The sequence below is a fragment of the Xiphophorus hellerii genome, chromosome 17 (genome assembly GCF_003331165.1).
Source record: "Xiphophorus hellerii strain 12219 chromosome 17, Xiphophorus_hellerii-4.1, whole genome shotgun sequence".
Taxonomy (NCBI): Eukaryota; Metazoa; Chordata; class Actinopteri; order Cyprinodontiformes; family Poeciliidae; genus Xiphophorus; species Xiphophorus hellerii.
Window position 1 is genome coordinate 2,859,619 of NC_045688.1, and position 15,600 is coordinate 2,875,218.

Sequence of the window (15,600 nt, forward strand, 5' to 3'; positions counted from 1 at the left end):
GGTCTGTACTGTATATATAAAAATCAGAGTGAATAATTAAGAAATATTCATTTAAAATGTTTGGGTTCTCAAATGAAACCAAGTGGAGAGCAGCTGAAAAGCCTTCATCATATTAAAACAGCATTAGGCCACTGCAGGTATATTAATAAAATAAAAGAAAAACTTTTATAAAGGAGTAAATTTCCGCCAAAAATTTTGAGAATAATTTGGAATTTTCTACAAAAAACAAACCAAATCTTAAACTTTTCAAACTCAGAAATTCCCTCATTTTTGCTATAAAATTCTCAAAATTTCAGTTTTTGACAGAAACATACTCTTCTTATTTAGCTTTTTCCTACCTACAAAGTCCCTAACGTGCCGCCATATTGGATTAGATTCTGTTTCACAGCCATAAAAAGGACCGATTCAAACTCTGTTAATTTTTTTAAAGCCCAGAATCTGATAAAACTTTTAAACATTTTGTTGCCATTTAGTTCTGCTGAGATGTTAGAAATGTGAAATTAAACCAGAAAGTTTCTTTAAGCGATAATTAATGTGCATCTGGGTGTTTTTTCCAGTCTGACTCTGAATTGTGTTTAAACTCACCAACATCAGAAGTTTTGTGGATCTTGATTATTTCAGCCAAATCAAAGTTCCCCGCAATGATCGCCACCTGAACACAGACCAGAGGATTAACAATTAGTGAAGAGATTACATGTTTATTAAAAATAAATCTATTTGGTTTGTCTTTTAGCTAAAATGAATCATTATTAGCCAAGCATTATTTTATCAGTTTGCTTCTATATTTATCTTATCTGCCTGGTTGGGTTTAGAATAGAATAGAATAGAATAGAATAGAATAGAATAGAATAGAATAGAATAGAATAGAAGTACTTTATTCATCCCAGCAGGGAAATTACTTTGCAGTTACAGCATAGAGACAAGACACAATAACAACTACCACGGAGTAGTAGTTGTAGATAAAATAAAAAATAAAAATAAAACATAAAATGCTATGAATTGTAAAAATATAAAATGCTGTTAATATAAAAAGCAACTTAGAGCAGTCCTTGCAAAGATTCAAAAAATGCAGATATGTATATTTAAATATATGTACAGCAAGTATGCCACAGTGCAGTTGTGCAAAATCGGACTGATTAGTGCAGAACAATGATTTAGCTTTTATTGTACAGTGAGATGGCATGTGGCAGGAAGGATTTCCTGTATCTGTCCCTACGGACAGATATTTATAAATCTCTTATTCACAGATTTATAAATATATATTTATAAATTTATAAGTATAAATATATATTTTGTTTTTTTGGAGGGGGTGTAAATTCTGAGCGAAAGAAAGATTTGGGTCGCTTTTATTGAAAAAGATTTTTTTTTTTAAAATAAAAGTTAAAAAATATATATATATATATGTAATATTCATTTTCCAATAAAAGTAATTTATGTATGTTTTTCCAAAAATAATGACCTAAACACATATAAATATATGAATCTATATTTTCTGTCTTGTTTTCACCTGAAAGGCTGTCTGGTTGTTGTAGTTCTTTATGTCCTTGTTGGCTCCTCTGAACAGCAGAACCCGGGCGCAGCTGTCCTGCAGAACCGACACCAGACATGTCAACGCGACCATGTGACCGGGTCACACACATACCGGCGTGTGTGTGTGTGTGTGTGTTACCTGGTTGTACAAGGCACACAGGTGCAGCGCCGTGTTTCCTGAGGCATTCTGGGAACTCATGTCGGCACCGTAGAACAGCAGGTGCTCCAAGTGCTGCACGTTGCCATAGCGACACGCCTGAACACCAAAAAAAAAAAACACGCCCACACACAGGGAATCAGAACTGAACAGAACCAGTCATCAGTGGAGCAATGGTGTGTGTGGGTGTGTGTGTGTCACCTGGTGGATTTCCTGCCACCCGTTCTCATCAGTGATCCCTGTAACCATGGCAACAAAAACACTTTCAGTGACAAAGTGCTGTTTTTTTTGTTTTTTTTTACAGATAAATCATCACTGATAGTGTTTAAGCAGCACAGAGGTCATTCCCTCACACACACACACACACACACACACCCCCGCACACTCACCGATGGTGGCGTGGTCCTGCAGCAGCAGCTCGCAGCAGTAGGGGGCGCCGCCCACCATGGCAGAGTGGTAGAGCGGAGTCAGGCCTCTGCTGTCCTTGTAGTCTGGCGACGCGCCGAGGTCCAGCAGCGTCTGTGGAGTCAAAGCGCGGGGTCAGAAGTCGGGTTGGGACCGGGCCGGGGGCCGGCCGGGCGGGCGGACTCACCGTCAGGGCGGCGCTGTTCCTGCACAGAACGGCCCGGTGCAGAGCCGTGATGCCATCTCTGGTTCTGAAGTCCAGGTGGGCCCCGCCGCTGCGCAGAACCTTGATGAGCTCACAGCTGTCCTCCAGCTGGACAGCCAGGGTCAAAGGGCATTCTGGGGGGGCGGGGAGAGTGTCTCTGTTAGCAATCAGAACCGAGTCGACCCAACACCGAAACAGATCAGAGTTAAACGGCTAAAAACAGAAAAAAGCTGAAAATCCAGAGAATTTCTAACATTTTCTAACAAATTTCAAAGTTTGTGTTTAATAATCAAACTAAAATCATAAAATAAAAAAAACTGTATGGAGACAAGTTTTTTTATATTTACATGTAAATATGAATCAGAATGAAAAATTAAGAAAAATTCATTTAGAAAGTGTTAATGTAATGAACTGAAACCAAAGCCTCCAAAAAGTCAGAGAATCAGTTCAGAGACTGCACTGTTCAAATAAGGAATCGGTTTAGTGAATCTGATTTCCGTTCTATTTAAAGCTTTATTTATAACAAGGCGGTGGACAGACAGTCCGGCTCACCTCCGCTGTCCGAGTCGTGGAAGTTCGGGTCCAGGCCTTTCTCCAACCATTTGGCCACTTTCTCTGCATTCTTCTGGTGAACATGTTCCATGAATCGCTTCAGATTGGCCTGAAACATCAAAACATTCGGTTTGAACAGTCACCATGGCAACAAACGCAGCCAGAAGTCGCTGTCCGAGCCGTTTGCTACCTTAGTGTGAAGCTTTGCCAGCTGTTTGTCATCAACGTAGCTCTGAGTGTAAACTCGTCTCTTATAGCGAAACTGAAACAGAGAGAGCGCAGATCATGAAACCGGAGTTATTTAACGGATCCTCGTTAAGCAGCAGAACCAGACGTGTTAACGAGGTCAACGAGACAAACACAGGAGCTGCTGAGGAAACTGATGCTCAGAGAAACACAACGAGAACTGGGAACTGAACTGAGTTTTTTCCCCAGAGGTTCACTGAATTGTTTGAGATGCTAATGAAAAATTTCTGACATTTTAAATCTGAGAACAATCGAAACGCTGCATTCAAGCAGAGACGTTTGACCCCAGAAAGTATTGGTAGTTTTAGCTTCGCCATCATTCCCCGTTTGAATTTTTTGTTATTTTGTTGTGTTGTTTTCTTTTAAAATTACAATTTTATTCTCATTATATTATGACTTTATTTTATTAATTGAAAAAAAAATCTTAGCCTGATTCCAACGTTGTGTCGTAAAGTTGACATGAATTCAAAGTGCAAATAAACAGAATCTGTAAAACAAAATGGCCGCCCTGTGGGTGATAAACTATGGAGACCCAGTGAAGCCATTGGTGGAAAAAAAAATCCTGATTTTCCAAAAATTAAATCTTCAAAAACAAAAAATTTGATTGATCGCCCAGTCACAGGAAATATGTTACATCTTTAAAACCAGCTGTTCTTTAGCAGTAAATGAGTCTGAATGAGGCAAAAATCTAGTAAATATTCAGAAAGTTGTAACAGTTACAAAAATACATTTACTTAATTGAAACACACCAATTAAAAAATAAAAAATCATGTTTTTTGTTAAAGTTTTTGCTTTAGGATTATTTGGTTTTTCAGCCGAAGCAAAACGCTTTTTTCACGTCACAACAACAGATGGATTTTACTACTGGTGAAAACGTAGAAGAAGACAACAGGAAGTGGTCGTCTTCCTGATTTGTAGGTTTTTTGTTGTTTATAAAACCTTGTAATTGTAACGCATTGAGTTCATAGCGCTTCAATAAAATGGCAGACTACAATTTCCCTAAAATGCCACATTAGATTCTCCCAAGTATAAGGAGCTTGTCGCTGAATAAGCCCGACGTCTCTTCCAATCAATCAACCAATCATCAATCAATCAATCAATCAATTAATCAAGGTTATTTGTGTATCACATTTCAGGAACAAGGCATTTCAAAGTGTTTTACATCATAAAAACACAAAAATAATGTCATAAAAATAACATACAGTTGACAATTGGGGAAACCACATTATTACATTTTGATGAGTGCTATCATTAATACATGTGGAATATTTTGGTCAATGTTTAACTTATTATGGTTCAAAAGCAAATCAAAACTTGGTTTAAGTCTTGATTTAAATTCTGATTAGATGAATTATATTTGAATCTGTGGCTGCCTTTATTTTAGTGACTTATCACATGAACAAGCTTCTTCGCGTGTGACTTTAATTTAATTTCACATTTAACGGAAACGCTGGTGATGGTAAATCTGGTTTACCTCCAGATACGGGATGGGAGTGATGTTGGGCAGAGGATACTCCTTCAGCAGGCGCTCCTCGTCCAGAAACTTTCCGGCTCGGCCGTTGAACGCCGGCTGGAAGAGACCATAGTTCAAAACATCCGACAGAGACTGAGTCAACGTCACCAGAACCCTCTGCTTACTGGTCCAAACTGGTAACTCTGGGTCCAACCGCAAACACTTCTGAGAGAGCCGGAGCCAGAGAGACAGACAGACAGGGGGGGACGGACAGAGAAAGAGACAGGACGGACACACAGACAGGTTTGTGTTGTGTTTCATGATCCACGCTTCGGTCCGCGCTGGCGCCCTGTGCGCGCGTTACCGTCTGCTGCAGGTCCGGGATCCCGATTCGGACCACGACGCTGTTTCCAGAGGGCGGGTCCTCCCCGTCGTCGTCCCTGGCGACAGCAGAGCCTGTTGGGTTGCCGTTAGTAACCGCCTGTTGCCGCGGGCGATCATGTTTGGTGTCAGCGGTCGGACTCAGAGGCATGTGGCTGGAGGTCAGAGGAAAAACTTTATTTATTTATTTACAGTTTGAAATGAACATGTCACATGTTGACAAAAAATATAAATGAAAAGGTATTGGAATTTTAAAGACCAAACAAAAAAAAATTTAAATAAATACCATAAATACAAATTAACAAAATCAGGTGAAATAAACATTTTTCCAAATAAGTTTTGGAAAAACAAAAACTTTTTGCTGAATTTCTGGTTAAAATATGTTTGTTTTTTATTTAGTGGGTAGAGAATCTAGACATTTTCCTCAACAGTAGAAAGTAGTTTAGTAAAAATACTCCTAAAAATAAATTTTTTCCAAAACGTTACTCAAGTAAATGTAACTAATTACTGCCCAACTCTGACTAAACCATAAGAAACTAAACAGTCAACCATCCTTCTACATCTTTAAACACAAATCAGAAAAATTGCAAATGTAAATATAATAATACATAAAAATATATCCATCAGAAATGATAAAACAATTTACTGACTCAATATATTTGATAGTTTTTTTTAAAAGTGACAGTTGATTTACTCTCTTTAGACAGATTTGTTCCATAAAACAGAAATACAACTTTCCATTTGCTTACTTCTGAAAAATACCCCCAATCATCTCAAATGATTAACACAAAATATTTTAATAGTCTACCAAGTTGTGAAATTTCATTAATTTTAAGTAAAAACTTTACCTAAAATAACTTGCCTAATATTAAAATGTTTTATTATTTCATCAACCAGGTTAAAAAAAGCCCTGTTGTGAAGCCGTTCTGATTCCAACATAAATTAATGATGAGTCACAATAAAATAGTTTTATATTCAATATGTGGAGACAGACATGACCCTGAAATCCTCCCACAGATATTTTACACCTCATCTGGTCCAAGGCGGCAGGAACCTCCAGTCTGACCTCCGGACGTCGCATCACTTCCTGTTTTTCACACTCAACAGTTACAGTTTAAGCAGCGTCGCTTAAACTGGCCAGAAACATTTCCATTTATACCAGTTTAAATAACCTAACTAGGGTAGAAACAATTAATCGGATGAAATGATCAATAGTTAACTGGAATATACCGACTCTAAAAAATAAAATTTCCTGACAGAACAACACACTCAGAGCAAAAACTGAGCCTAAAATATTTACATTTTACATGTAAGATTAAAAAAAATCTTCTTGTCTATTAATATGTTCTACCCAAAAATCTTAAAGGGGCAGTTTCAATTTCTATTTAAAAAAAAAAAAAGCTTTTGATAGTTTGCTATCAAAATTAACTTCAAAACTAAAAACAGGACTTTTTTATCTAAATATTTAGTTTGCTAGCTAAATCATTTTCTTCCAAACTAAATATTTAGCTTGAAAATTAAATACTTTAAAAACTAAATAATTTTCTTCCAAATATTCAGTAGATAGTAAAATTTTTACCCAAAAGTATATACTTAGATTTCTAGCAAAAAATATTTAGTTTGAAAACTATTTAGCTTCCTAGCTAAATCAGTCCCTCACCTAAATATTTAGGTCTCAATGAAATATTCAACTTCAAACTAAATATTTAGCTTCAAAAATACATATTTAGCTTCCCAGCTAAATAATTAGCTAAATATTTAGTTTGAAAACTACACTTTCACTAGCTAAATACACAAAATATTTAACCTGTTAGCTAAATATTTTGCTTGCTTATTAAACTTTTGTTTGAAACTGTGACATTTATAAATGAATCAATAACATGGTTTAAAAAATGCTGATGTTCAAAAATGAGTTGCCATTTTTTTAAATCATGTAACAAGCTGAATAACTGCAAAATTGTTGCTGTTCATTTTTTGCAGTGCAAGCAGCACTCCATAGCTTCCAGATGATCCTGATGAAATAAATGCTGAGCAGGGAACTCAGATTGATGCAGAAGTTGGAGCTACCCTTCAGCTACTTTGTAATTTGCTAATAAAAGCTAATTTGCTGCAGGTTTCCTTTGACGACAGAGTTTGGAGCCGCTGCAGTCGATGATGTTCCAACGAAAACATCCCGTCTTTTAATTATCGTTTTCTATTAATCTCCACTGCTGGTAATTGCTAGCTTGCGCGGCGGCGATGCCGACGGAGTCAGAAGTTTGTTTGGGGCTCCATCACAGTCGGGGATGAAAGCGAGGCAGACGGGGAGGCGAGGCGCGAGTTGTGAGTTGTCATAGAAACTGGATTAGCAGGGAATCCTGTGCTAACCTCTCTGTCACCATATGTGTGTATCTGTGTGTGTATGTGTTAAAAACTCCTGATCTACATGCTCACTGTTGCCATGGCAACACGGTTGAACAATTTCTCAGTACCTGCTGACTCGCTCTCTCTCTCTCTGTCGACCCACTAAATTGCCTTCTTGTCACAGCAGGATCAGCCAGATGTGAACAAATTCATCAGCAGTTATCGATTTCCAATATCAGATCAATATCAAAGGTTCTTAACAATGTGAATAAAGTTTTTAAGCCATTTGTTTTGGCTGCATTTACCCAGAATGCCCTTCGACGTAGTCCACTTCCTGCTTTAAGTCAGAGTAAAAACTTTTCAGCGCAACGAATCGTCCCAGTGAGGCAGCCATGTTTACAGATGAGGGCCATTAATGGATCGTATCCAGGGGCGAAGCAATAATTATGAGTGAAGGGGGACGTGCCCCCCCTCATATCTGAAAAATATTTGTTTTGACCTCACCACATTTACAGTAAAATATTACCACCTTCAGCACTATTGTTATTACTTTGTCAAAGAATCCATTCCTGATACAACAGTAAAACTTCACTTCAGGTCTTTTACCTTTCAGCACACAAATAACTTCATCAAATAAAGGGACAAGTTAGGAAAAAACTACCAAAAAACGTTGGAAACTTTGTGGACAGAAGGGAAATGCTGTCATTTACATTGTGACAGAGTCCTAGCTAGCACAGATGTCACACCTGTTATAGTGTCACCTACCTGAGACTGATGTGAGCGCATATATCTATGTGAACAAAGAACAATACGTGTTCTGTAGCTCTATGTCTATGTTTGCAACTAAACGAGTCTCACTACCGGTCAGGCCTTTTTCATCCAATTATACCAAAAAATGGCACTAAGCATTGTCAAACAAACCAAACCCTTTAAAAAACCTGTTCCCATCCTCGCCTGTGGGGGCGCTGCACCAAGAACTATTGAAGGAAACGACACAAAACCATCAAAACGACACTGAGCGCAACATCAGATTTGAGCAGTTTTACGATTTCTCTTTTGTCTTTGATAAAAAACTACGATCCATTTTTCCCTCTAGCGCTGGACTAGTACGTTTGTTTTGGTTGTATTTACCCAGAATGCTCTGCGCTGTAGTTCACTTCCTGCCGCTGACTGCTAGGCGTTCACATATGCATTCAAACCGCGCCGGAGTTCACTTCAACTGAACTGAGACTCACTAGTTCACTTTTTCCGAGTCGTTGCTCTTGTGGACGTTGGATTTTGTTTTTCACATTCTCCTTTAGTAACTTTTCATTTTGAGATTAAAATAAGTGATGAAAGTTGGATGAAATAATCTTCCTCTGGAATTCTTTCAGCTCTTCAATCAGCTTTAATTCTTATAGAAAAGAACAATAAACAGTGTGTAGCTGAGACTTGGAACTGTTTCTATTTGAGTTTTATCCCTTAATAAATAATAAATCTGAAAACAAGGAATCTTTTCCTAACTCTTAACATCAAATGAAGAGAAATCCCTGCATCCAGTTTTCTTTAAACTCTGTGAGATTGACCTTTACCCGAAACGAAGCGGTCTCTTCTGGGTCGTTTATCTCCACGCCCCATTTTGTGAACTTCTTCCCAACATCCTCAGGAAACCGAGTCGTGCAGTTTGGGGATCAGAAGACAGAGTTTGCATTTTCCTGAGATGAAATATCAGCCGGCTCCGAGACCCCGGCAGCTCTTTAACTCATAATGATGATTGAAATTTGCAATAAAAGCCAAATCTCCAAACACATTTCAAGATGATTTTCAAAGCCTGCAGAAATGAGGCGAGGGGAACCGAGCAGCTAACTGGAGTCACTAATGACCTCAACATCATTTCCTTCATCCCAACAGCTTCTGACATAAAGATGTCAATACTACACTGGTTTTACCTAAAAATGTAAAAATCTCAGCTTTTTAGAAAGTTTTTGTAAAACTAAATGACTAGTACTTGTAACCACTTGTAACATTTTTTCTCTAAATGTCAGTTTCTGATTAAATTTGATAAAAGCTAATCCTAAACTTCTAGAAACGCATTTCAGATATCAGAACAGATAAACTGGAAGAATGAAAGGAGTTGGTTAAGGACAACATAACAAGCGGGGATGAACTCCAATCGGATTATTTGTGATTAATCAATTATAAAAATAATCATCAGCTAATTTAGTAACCGATTAGTCGTGAATTGAAGTATACAGACTCAAAAAAAGTACATTTTCTGAAAGAATGAGGCATTCAGAGCAGTAACTAAGGCACAGCTGTACAAAACATTTACATTTAAAATAAAAAAGAACATCTTTGTTCGTAAATATGTTCAACCCAGAACTCTTGGAGTGATAGTTTTAGCTTCACCTGGTTCAAATTCTGCAAAAAAAAAAAAAAAAATCACATTTTGCCTTCCAATTATTATTAAATTATTCCAGAAATAACCAACAGATCAGCAGAAAGGCCTGAGCTTTTCACAGGTTGATGCTAGAAGGATTTTTAGCTGCAGATGCAACAAATGATCAAGTGTTCACTAAAGGAAAGCCGTTTAGACAATAAAACATAAATTTGAATGTGTTTATTAACATATTAATATTTCAAAAAAAGATGTAAGTGGTTAAGCAGAATGTAGCAAACTTTTTTATGTGATTAATCAATTAATTGTCAAAATAACTGATTACTAAAATAATCCCTAGCTGCAGCTCTGTCTATATGCATGATGTTATTACACTGTGGGGGAAAAATCAGCTGAAATAAGTTGTTAAATTACCAAAAATAATGCAATTTATGCCCACAACTTTATAATAATTCTTGGATATTAAGTTTATGAAAGTGTACAATCAATTTCTCCAATTTTAGCCTCTCTTTAAAATAGAATATGACATAAATTATGTTTTCCTCAAATATAAAAGTCTGCAGTTTCAGATATTCAATAGGAGGGATTTCTAATTTTGATCCTCATGACGCAAATTTGAGGTGATCATCAACTATTGGTAAAAAAAAAAAAAAAAGGCGATAAAAGCTTTTGTTTTGCAAAATGTTTTGGTTCTGCAGTGAAAACATCCTTTAGAGTTTCTGCCATCTGATTGGCTGGTTAACATTCATGTAAATTAACAAAAAAGAATCCATCTGTTGCTTATTCTGACGATTAATCGATTAATCGTATATATATATAAAAAAAAAGTAACATTCAAAAGATTTTTCATTTAGCCACTTAAACATCTTTATACAATGTTAGAAATACATTAAAATATGCAAATAATTAAAATCCTTTATAAAATAAGAGAAACATTTTGTTGCCTAAAATGCAATAACACCATTCCTTTAGTAAATATGAACGAAGTGAAGCAAAACACCACTGGAGAAGTTTTGGTTAAACATAGATACAGACAAAAGTGTTTTTTTTATCTTAAATTCAAAATGTATATATTTTTGTACAGATTTAGCATAATATGTTAACTTTTTTTTAGCAATTTGCCTTTTTTGAGTTTATACTCCAGTTAACGATTAATCATTTAGTAAATTTGTTTGCATTAATTACGATTAATCTGATTAATTGTTTCAGCAGAAAGTTTCTCCTTTCAGATATTCCAGCTGTTGGTTCTGGTGTTCATTTCAGTTTCCCTACGATAAACACTGGAAGAGGAAGCCATTCCAAAGCTTTGTTCTGCTGCTTTTGTTCTGGAGTATCACAGAACCCGTGTTTATGTCCATTCTGTCCACCTCCAGCCTCAACAATTTTCTCTTTAATCATTTCAGAGCTGAAGGGTTTGATTTTCAGCCTCCACTTCTCAAAGTGCTTCACATCCTCCAATCAGAGGCTGTGAATCATCTGCTGGCATTTATAAAACCCTTCCTCCTCCTCCTCCTCCTCATCCTCGGATGCTCGATCGGACCTGCAGTGGTCCAGTCAGGCATCACTGCAGCTCAGACAGATGATGGTTCCTTTTGTTTAGACAGCAACCCCCTGACTGCCCACTGTCCAACAGAAAGCATTTGTTGTTTCCTCTTTGTGTTTATCTTCACCTGTTTTCACCATGTTGAACTGAGTCACTGCTTACTCAAAACAAATCAACAAAACAGGTGAATAAAAACAAAAGCATCCAATGAAATCCAGTTTTTCACTGGCAGCTTCACCTGAAAGGAGCTTTGTGACGGCTGTTCAAACAGAGATCTGAGTCAGACTCCTGTTCACCAGAAAGGTGAACCAACGATTAATTCAGATTATGCTTCATCTGGTAGCATTTCCCTCAACTTTATGTATCTTTGTGGATCAGGAGCACCCAGAAAAACCTTAAACCCTCCGGATGGAGAGCTGAAAATAAAAAGGAAATTAGATTTAAGATGGGAAATAACAGCCAGAATCTGTGATTAGCTAATCATCAATAGCCTCTAGAAAAACATCAGCAATTATCTTAGAATAGCAACCGCCTCTGTAATGGTGCAGCATATTACTGTAGAAATCTTTCAAACGTGGAAACAAGCATAAAAGTTTGTTTGCTCACCATTCAAATCTTATGTGACTGACATTTTTCATATCTGAGCCTTTTAAAGCCATTATTAGCATAAAATGTTCATTTTCAAAACTTGTATAAGGTTTATACCACATCTGTTTTTGACTATTGGTCGTCATGTTCATACAACATTAAAGTAATATTATGTTGCATTTCACAGGCTTAATGATTAGCATTAGCTTCAGCTAATATTTTATATGGTTAGCGGTTTGGCAATTAATATTCTTGTTTAGCCGATTAGTGGTTAGTGAACCAACTATTTGGTTAGCTGTAATATCTACTGCTTGTTTTAGTACAAACAGATATTCTCCATTACAACTTTGGCAGCCATTTTGAAAAATGGCCACCATGAAAAGAAGATCAAGAAAATATGTATAATATGTATGATTTTACACCAAACACATTCATTTAATTGCTTACGTTAGTGCAAACAGAAATTCTCCATTATGACCATAATGGCCGCCAGATAAGGGAAACAAGATCAAGATCATCTTCAAATATGGCCGCCATCTTTTTACAAATATTGTCAGAGTAAAATTTGTTGTTTCTGTCCACTTGAGGTAAAGTTTAAAACTTTTTGACAAAGAGGATCTAGAGTCAGCACACAGGTTCAGTTATTACAGCTGGAAGCTAGCAACCTGAACCTTCAGAGCCACATAAAGACGGTTACAAAGTCGGCCTTCTATTACATTAAAGATTTTCTGTTGCTGCATCAACCTTCCAGACCTCTCAGGTCTTCCGGTTCCAGAACCAGAACCAAACATGGAGAAGCAGCATTCAGCTTCTATGCACCACAAATCTAGAACAAACTTCCAGAAAACTACAAAAGTGCTGAAACACTGAGTTCCTTTAAATCTAGACTAAACCCCGGTTAGAGCTGCCTTTGATTAGAGGTAACTAGAACATTTATCAACATATTTGCTGATGATTTTTATGATGTCTTGACAAAATGAAATGTTTAATTCTTGTTTCAAACTCCGTCAACTGCCTTGTTGTTGAAATGTGCTTTACAAATAAACTTGATGCAAATAATTTTAAAAACGTGATGCAAATATTTAACGGCATCACGTAAAAACTCTCTTTTTTACTGCAATGGTAAAATCTAAATTAATGGGAGGAATTCTAGTAGGTTTTGTTACATTTTTATAGATATTTTGTGGAAATTGTATTTGTAGCTTTTTGTTTTCAGGACTGAATGATGTAAATCCTCAGAGCTGCTGAATTTTAACCAACAGAAGCTGAAAGAGGAAGAAGCGCAGCTTCTCTTCTCCTGTTTCTTCTATTTTCTGCTCTCATTAGCTCTTCTATTCAAGCCCTTTCCTGCAGGCTTCAGACCCAGTCGATGGTTTCAGCGTTTTATGCAGAAGCTGCAGCTTCTTTCATCCTTATTCCTGCTGCTGTAACTGTGAATGGGTCCTCCAGGTACCACTCAGTGGGAGCAGAAGCACAGCGGTTCTTTCCCTGCACTCATCTCTGCAGAGCGCTTCGTTACATAATGTCTCCTCAGACCTTCACCGTTCTTTCGGGAGAGAGCGGATCCAGGAATTTTCAGAGCTTCAGATGGTCGTTCTGGGAATGAAAGGTGAAATTCTTTGAGGATTAGATCAGCGGGAGGCTCGGTCCTGAAATAACTCGGGGTCGCCATTGATCATTTCCAGCTTTTGTCCTGGGCAGAGCCGCTGTCCTCCCACACAGCCTGAACAATGCAGCAGCTATGCTCTACAGCTGGATGTGGCTCTGCGGGGCTGAGAGGATGTTTCAACTGTCTGTCACACAGTTTGGAGGAATAAAAGTCAAAAATATGATAGCAGATCACTTCCTTTTGTTTTATAATAATTCAAACCTCAAGTTCTTGTCTATATCCTGCTGCCAAAATCCCAAATTTGTCTTAAAATTGTACATATCAGCCAGAAGAATCCTCCAAATGAGGAAACAAGCATAAAAGTTACTGGTTTTCAAAATGGCTGCTCTTTTAAAGCAACTATTGACATGAAATGTTACTTTCACAACTTTTCATGTTATGTCACATCATATGTTTTTAACTTTGGTTATCATATTCAGACAACTTTAGAGTAATAATATGTACCATTTCAAAGACTGAGTGACAGTAGTCTTAATGGTTAGAGTTAGCTTCAGCTAACTATTTGGTTAGCTGTGCCAACCTCTAGTAATACCTACTGTTTATTTTAGTGCAAACAGATATTCTCCATTACAACCATAGTGGCCATTTTTAAAAAATGGCTGCTCATATCTTCTTCAGAGGTTTCAAGCATGGAAACACCCTTAATTCATAAGCAACCTAATAAAACGTGTTATAAATAAGTTCCAGTAAATTCAAGATTTCTAAACCCAGAACTAAATAATCGTCACTTGTCTTCGATCATTCGTTGCACACAATTCAAAAAGACATTGGTGTTTGATAAAAAGAGAAATCCACCACCAACTGTTTTCACAGGGTCATAAAACATGACTGGGAGGGCTGACTGTTTCTGTACAGTAAGCGAACCCTTGTAAAGACATTTCCTCTAAGAAGTGTAAGGATTTCTGCCAAGAATAAATGTGAGAAGAAATGTCCCTCCACGTTGCGCTTGTATAATTCAGAGACAGAATGTTCCTCTTCAGTGTGAAGAGAGTCTGTGTTTCCAGCTGACAATCATCACAGTCTGGCAGTTTCACACGTCAAGCAATCAGAATAAAAAAATAAAAAAGAATCGGCTTCACAACCTCAAATGCAAATGATGGGTTTTACAGGCTCAGAGTGAACAAGACAAACCCCTTCAGTCTGTGAGCTGCATCTATATTTTCTAGGAGTCTGATTGGCATTAAAGAACCCTTAAAGAAACAATTCAATGTGTAGAATATTCCCAATTTTTGACCTAATATGCTTCCTTGAAAAGGTTAGGATAGGTCTATGGTCTATACAAAACATGTCCATCACATTATCTCCATAAAATAATTATTAAATAATGAGATTTTATTCTGCTCACTTTAGAATGAGTTGTTTTAGGGCCTCCAGTCACTTTAAATGCAATAATTTTCTACTGGCCACGCCCACCAACTGAACGTTTACACTCAGACTTGGAAAATAGCTGCAAACTGATGCTTAATTATACAACCATACATTTTTGAAAAGCAGTAGTGGAGCCTCCTGCACAAACAACAAGAATGTAGCAAGTAGTTTCTGGATGGTAAGTCGACAACAAAACACTTTGTTTTTTCCCGCAGCCATTGTACAGTGCACACTGTGATAAAACCAGCTGACCAAACGTGCTAACAGGCGGAACTCTGCTGGGGTTGCTAAGTAACGGACTGGGCTTTGCTGGAGTTGCTAGGTAACGGGGAAGCGCCTGCTGATCTGAAACATTAAATTCAAAAGGTTTTTGAAATGGCTCAATTTTTAGACACTAAAAACCTCAATTTGTTGTCAAAAATCGGCAATAACAGAAATACAAAACGTACAAAAGGTGAATTCTGCATAATACGTCCCCTTCAACATGGTTTTTAGAGCATCATAATAATCGGGGCGTCGTTAAGATTGTTGAAGGGGGAAAATTGGTATGTGAACTAAGTATCACTGATAACAGTTTATATATTTAACTTTTGGTACCTGGAACAAAGATGTGGAAAAACAAACAAGAAAATGTTTTACTCCAGAAACGTATTTCAAAGACTAACCTTTAACAATTGTTAAAGGTTAACAAATGTTAACCTTTGCTGGAGTAGCATTTGTAGCTAATGCTACTCCAGAACCTCCTATTTTACTAAGACATAAATAGATAAAGTACATTTTTCT

General features: G+C 37.1%; 1 protein-coding gene across 5 annotated transcripts in view; it reads right to left on the reverse strand.

Annotated features, from left to right (window-relative positions):
• The window catches only part of shank3b (SH3 and multiple ankyrin repeat domains 3b), a 46,820-nt gene that overhangs the window by 18,849 nt on the left and 12,371 nt on the right, over positions 1–15,600 (reverse strand). For 3 of the 5 annotated variants that reach the window (XM_032589053.1, XM_032589055.1, XM_032589054.1), the window contains exons 3-12: positions 4,913–5,084; positions 4,570–4,773; positions 3,040–3,111; positions 2,850–2,958; positions 2,280–2,431; positions 2,077–2,206; positions 1,889–1,926; positions 1,670–1,786; positions 1,508–1,585; positions 586–652 (exon numbers count right to left, since the gene is read on the reverse strand). In XM_032589053.1, the coding sequence (XP_032444944.1) occupies positions 586–652; positions 1,508–1,585; positions 1,670–1,786; positions 1,889–1,926; positions 2,077–2,206; positions 2,280–2,431; positions 2,850–2,958; positions 3,040–3,111; positions 4,570–4,773; positions 4,913–5,080 (1,135 nt within the window). In that variant the 5' untranslated portion in view covers positions 5,081–5,084. The remainder of the gene's footprint in view (positions 1–585; positions 653–1,507; positions 1,586–1,669; positions 1,787–1,888; positions 1,927–2,076; positions 2,207–2,279; positions 2,432–2,849; positions 2,959–3,039; positions 3,112–4,569; positions 4,774–4,912; positions 5,085–15,600) is intronic. The other 2 variants (XM_032589056.1, XM_032589057.1) reach the window with 2 other exon arrangements.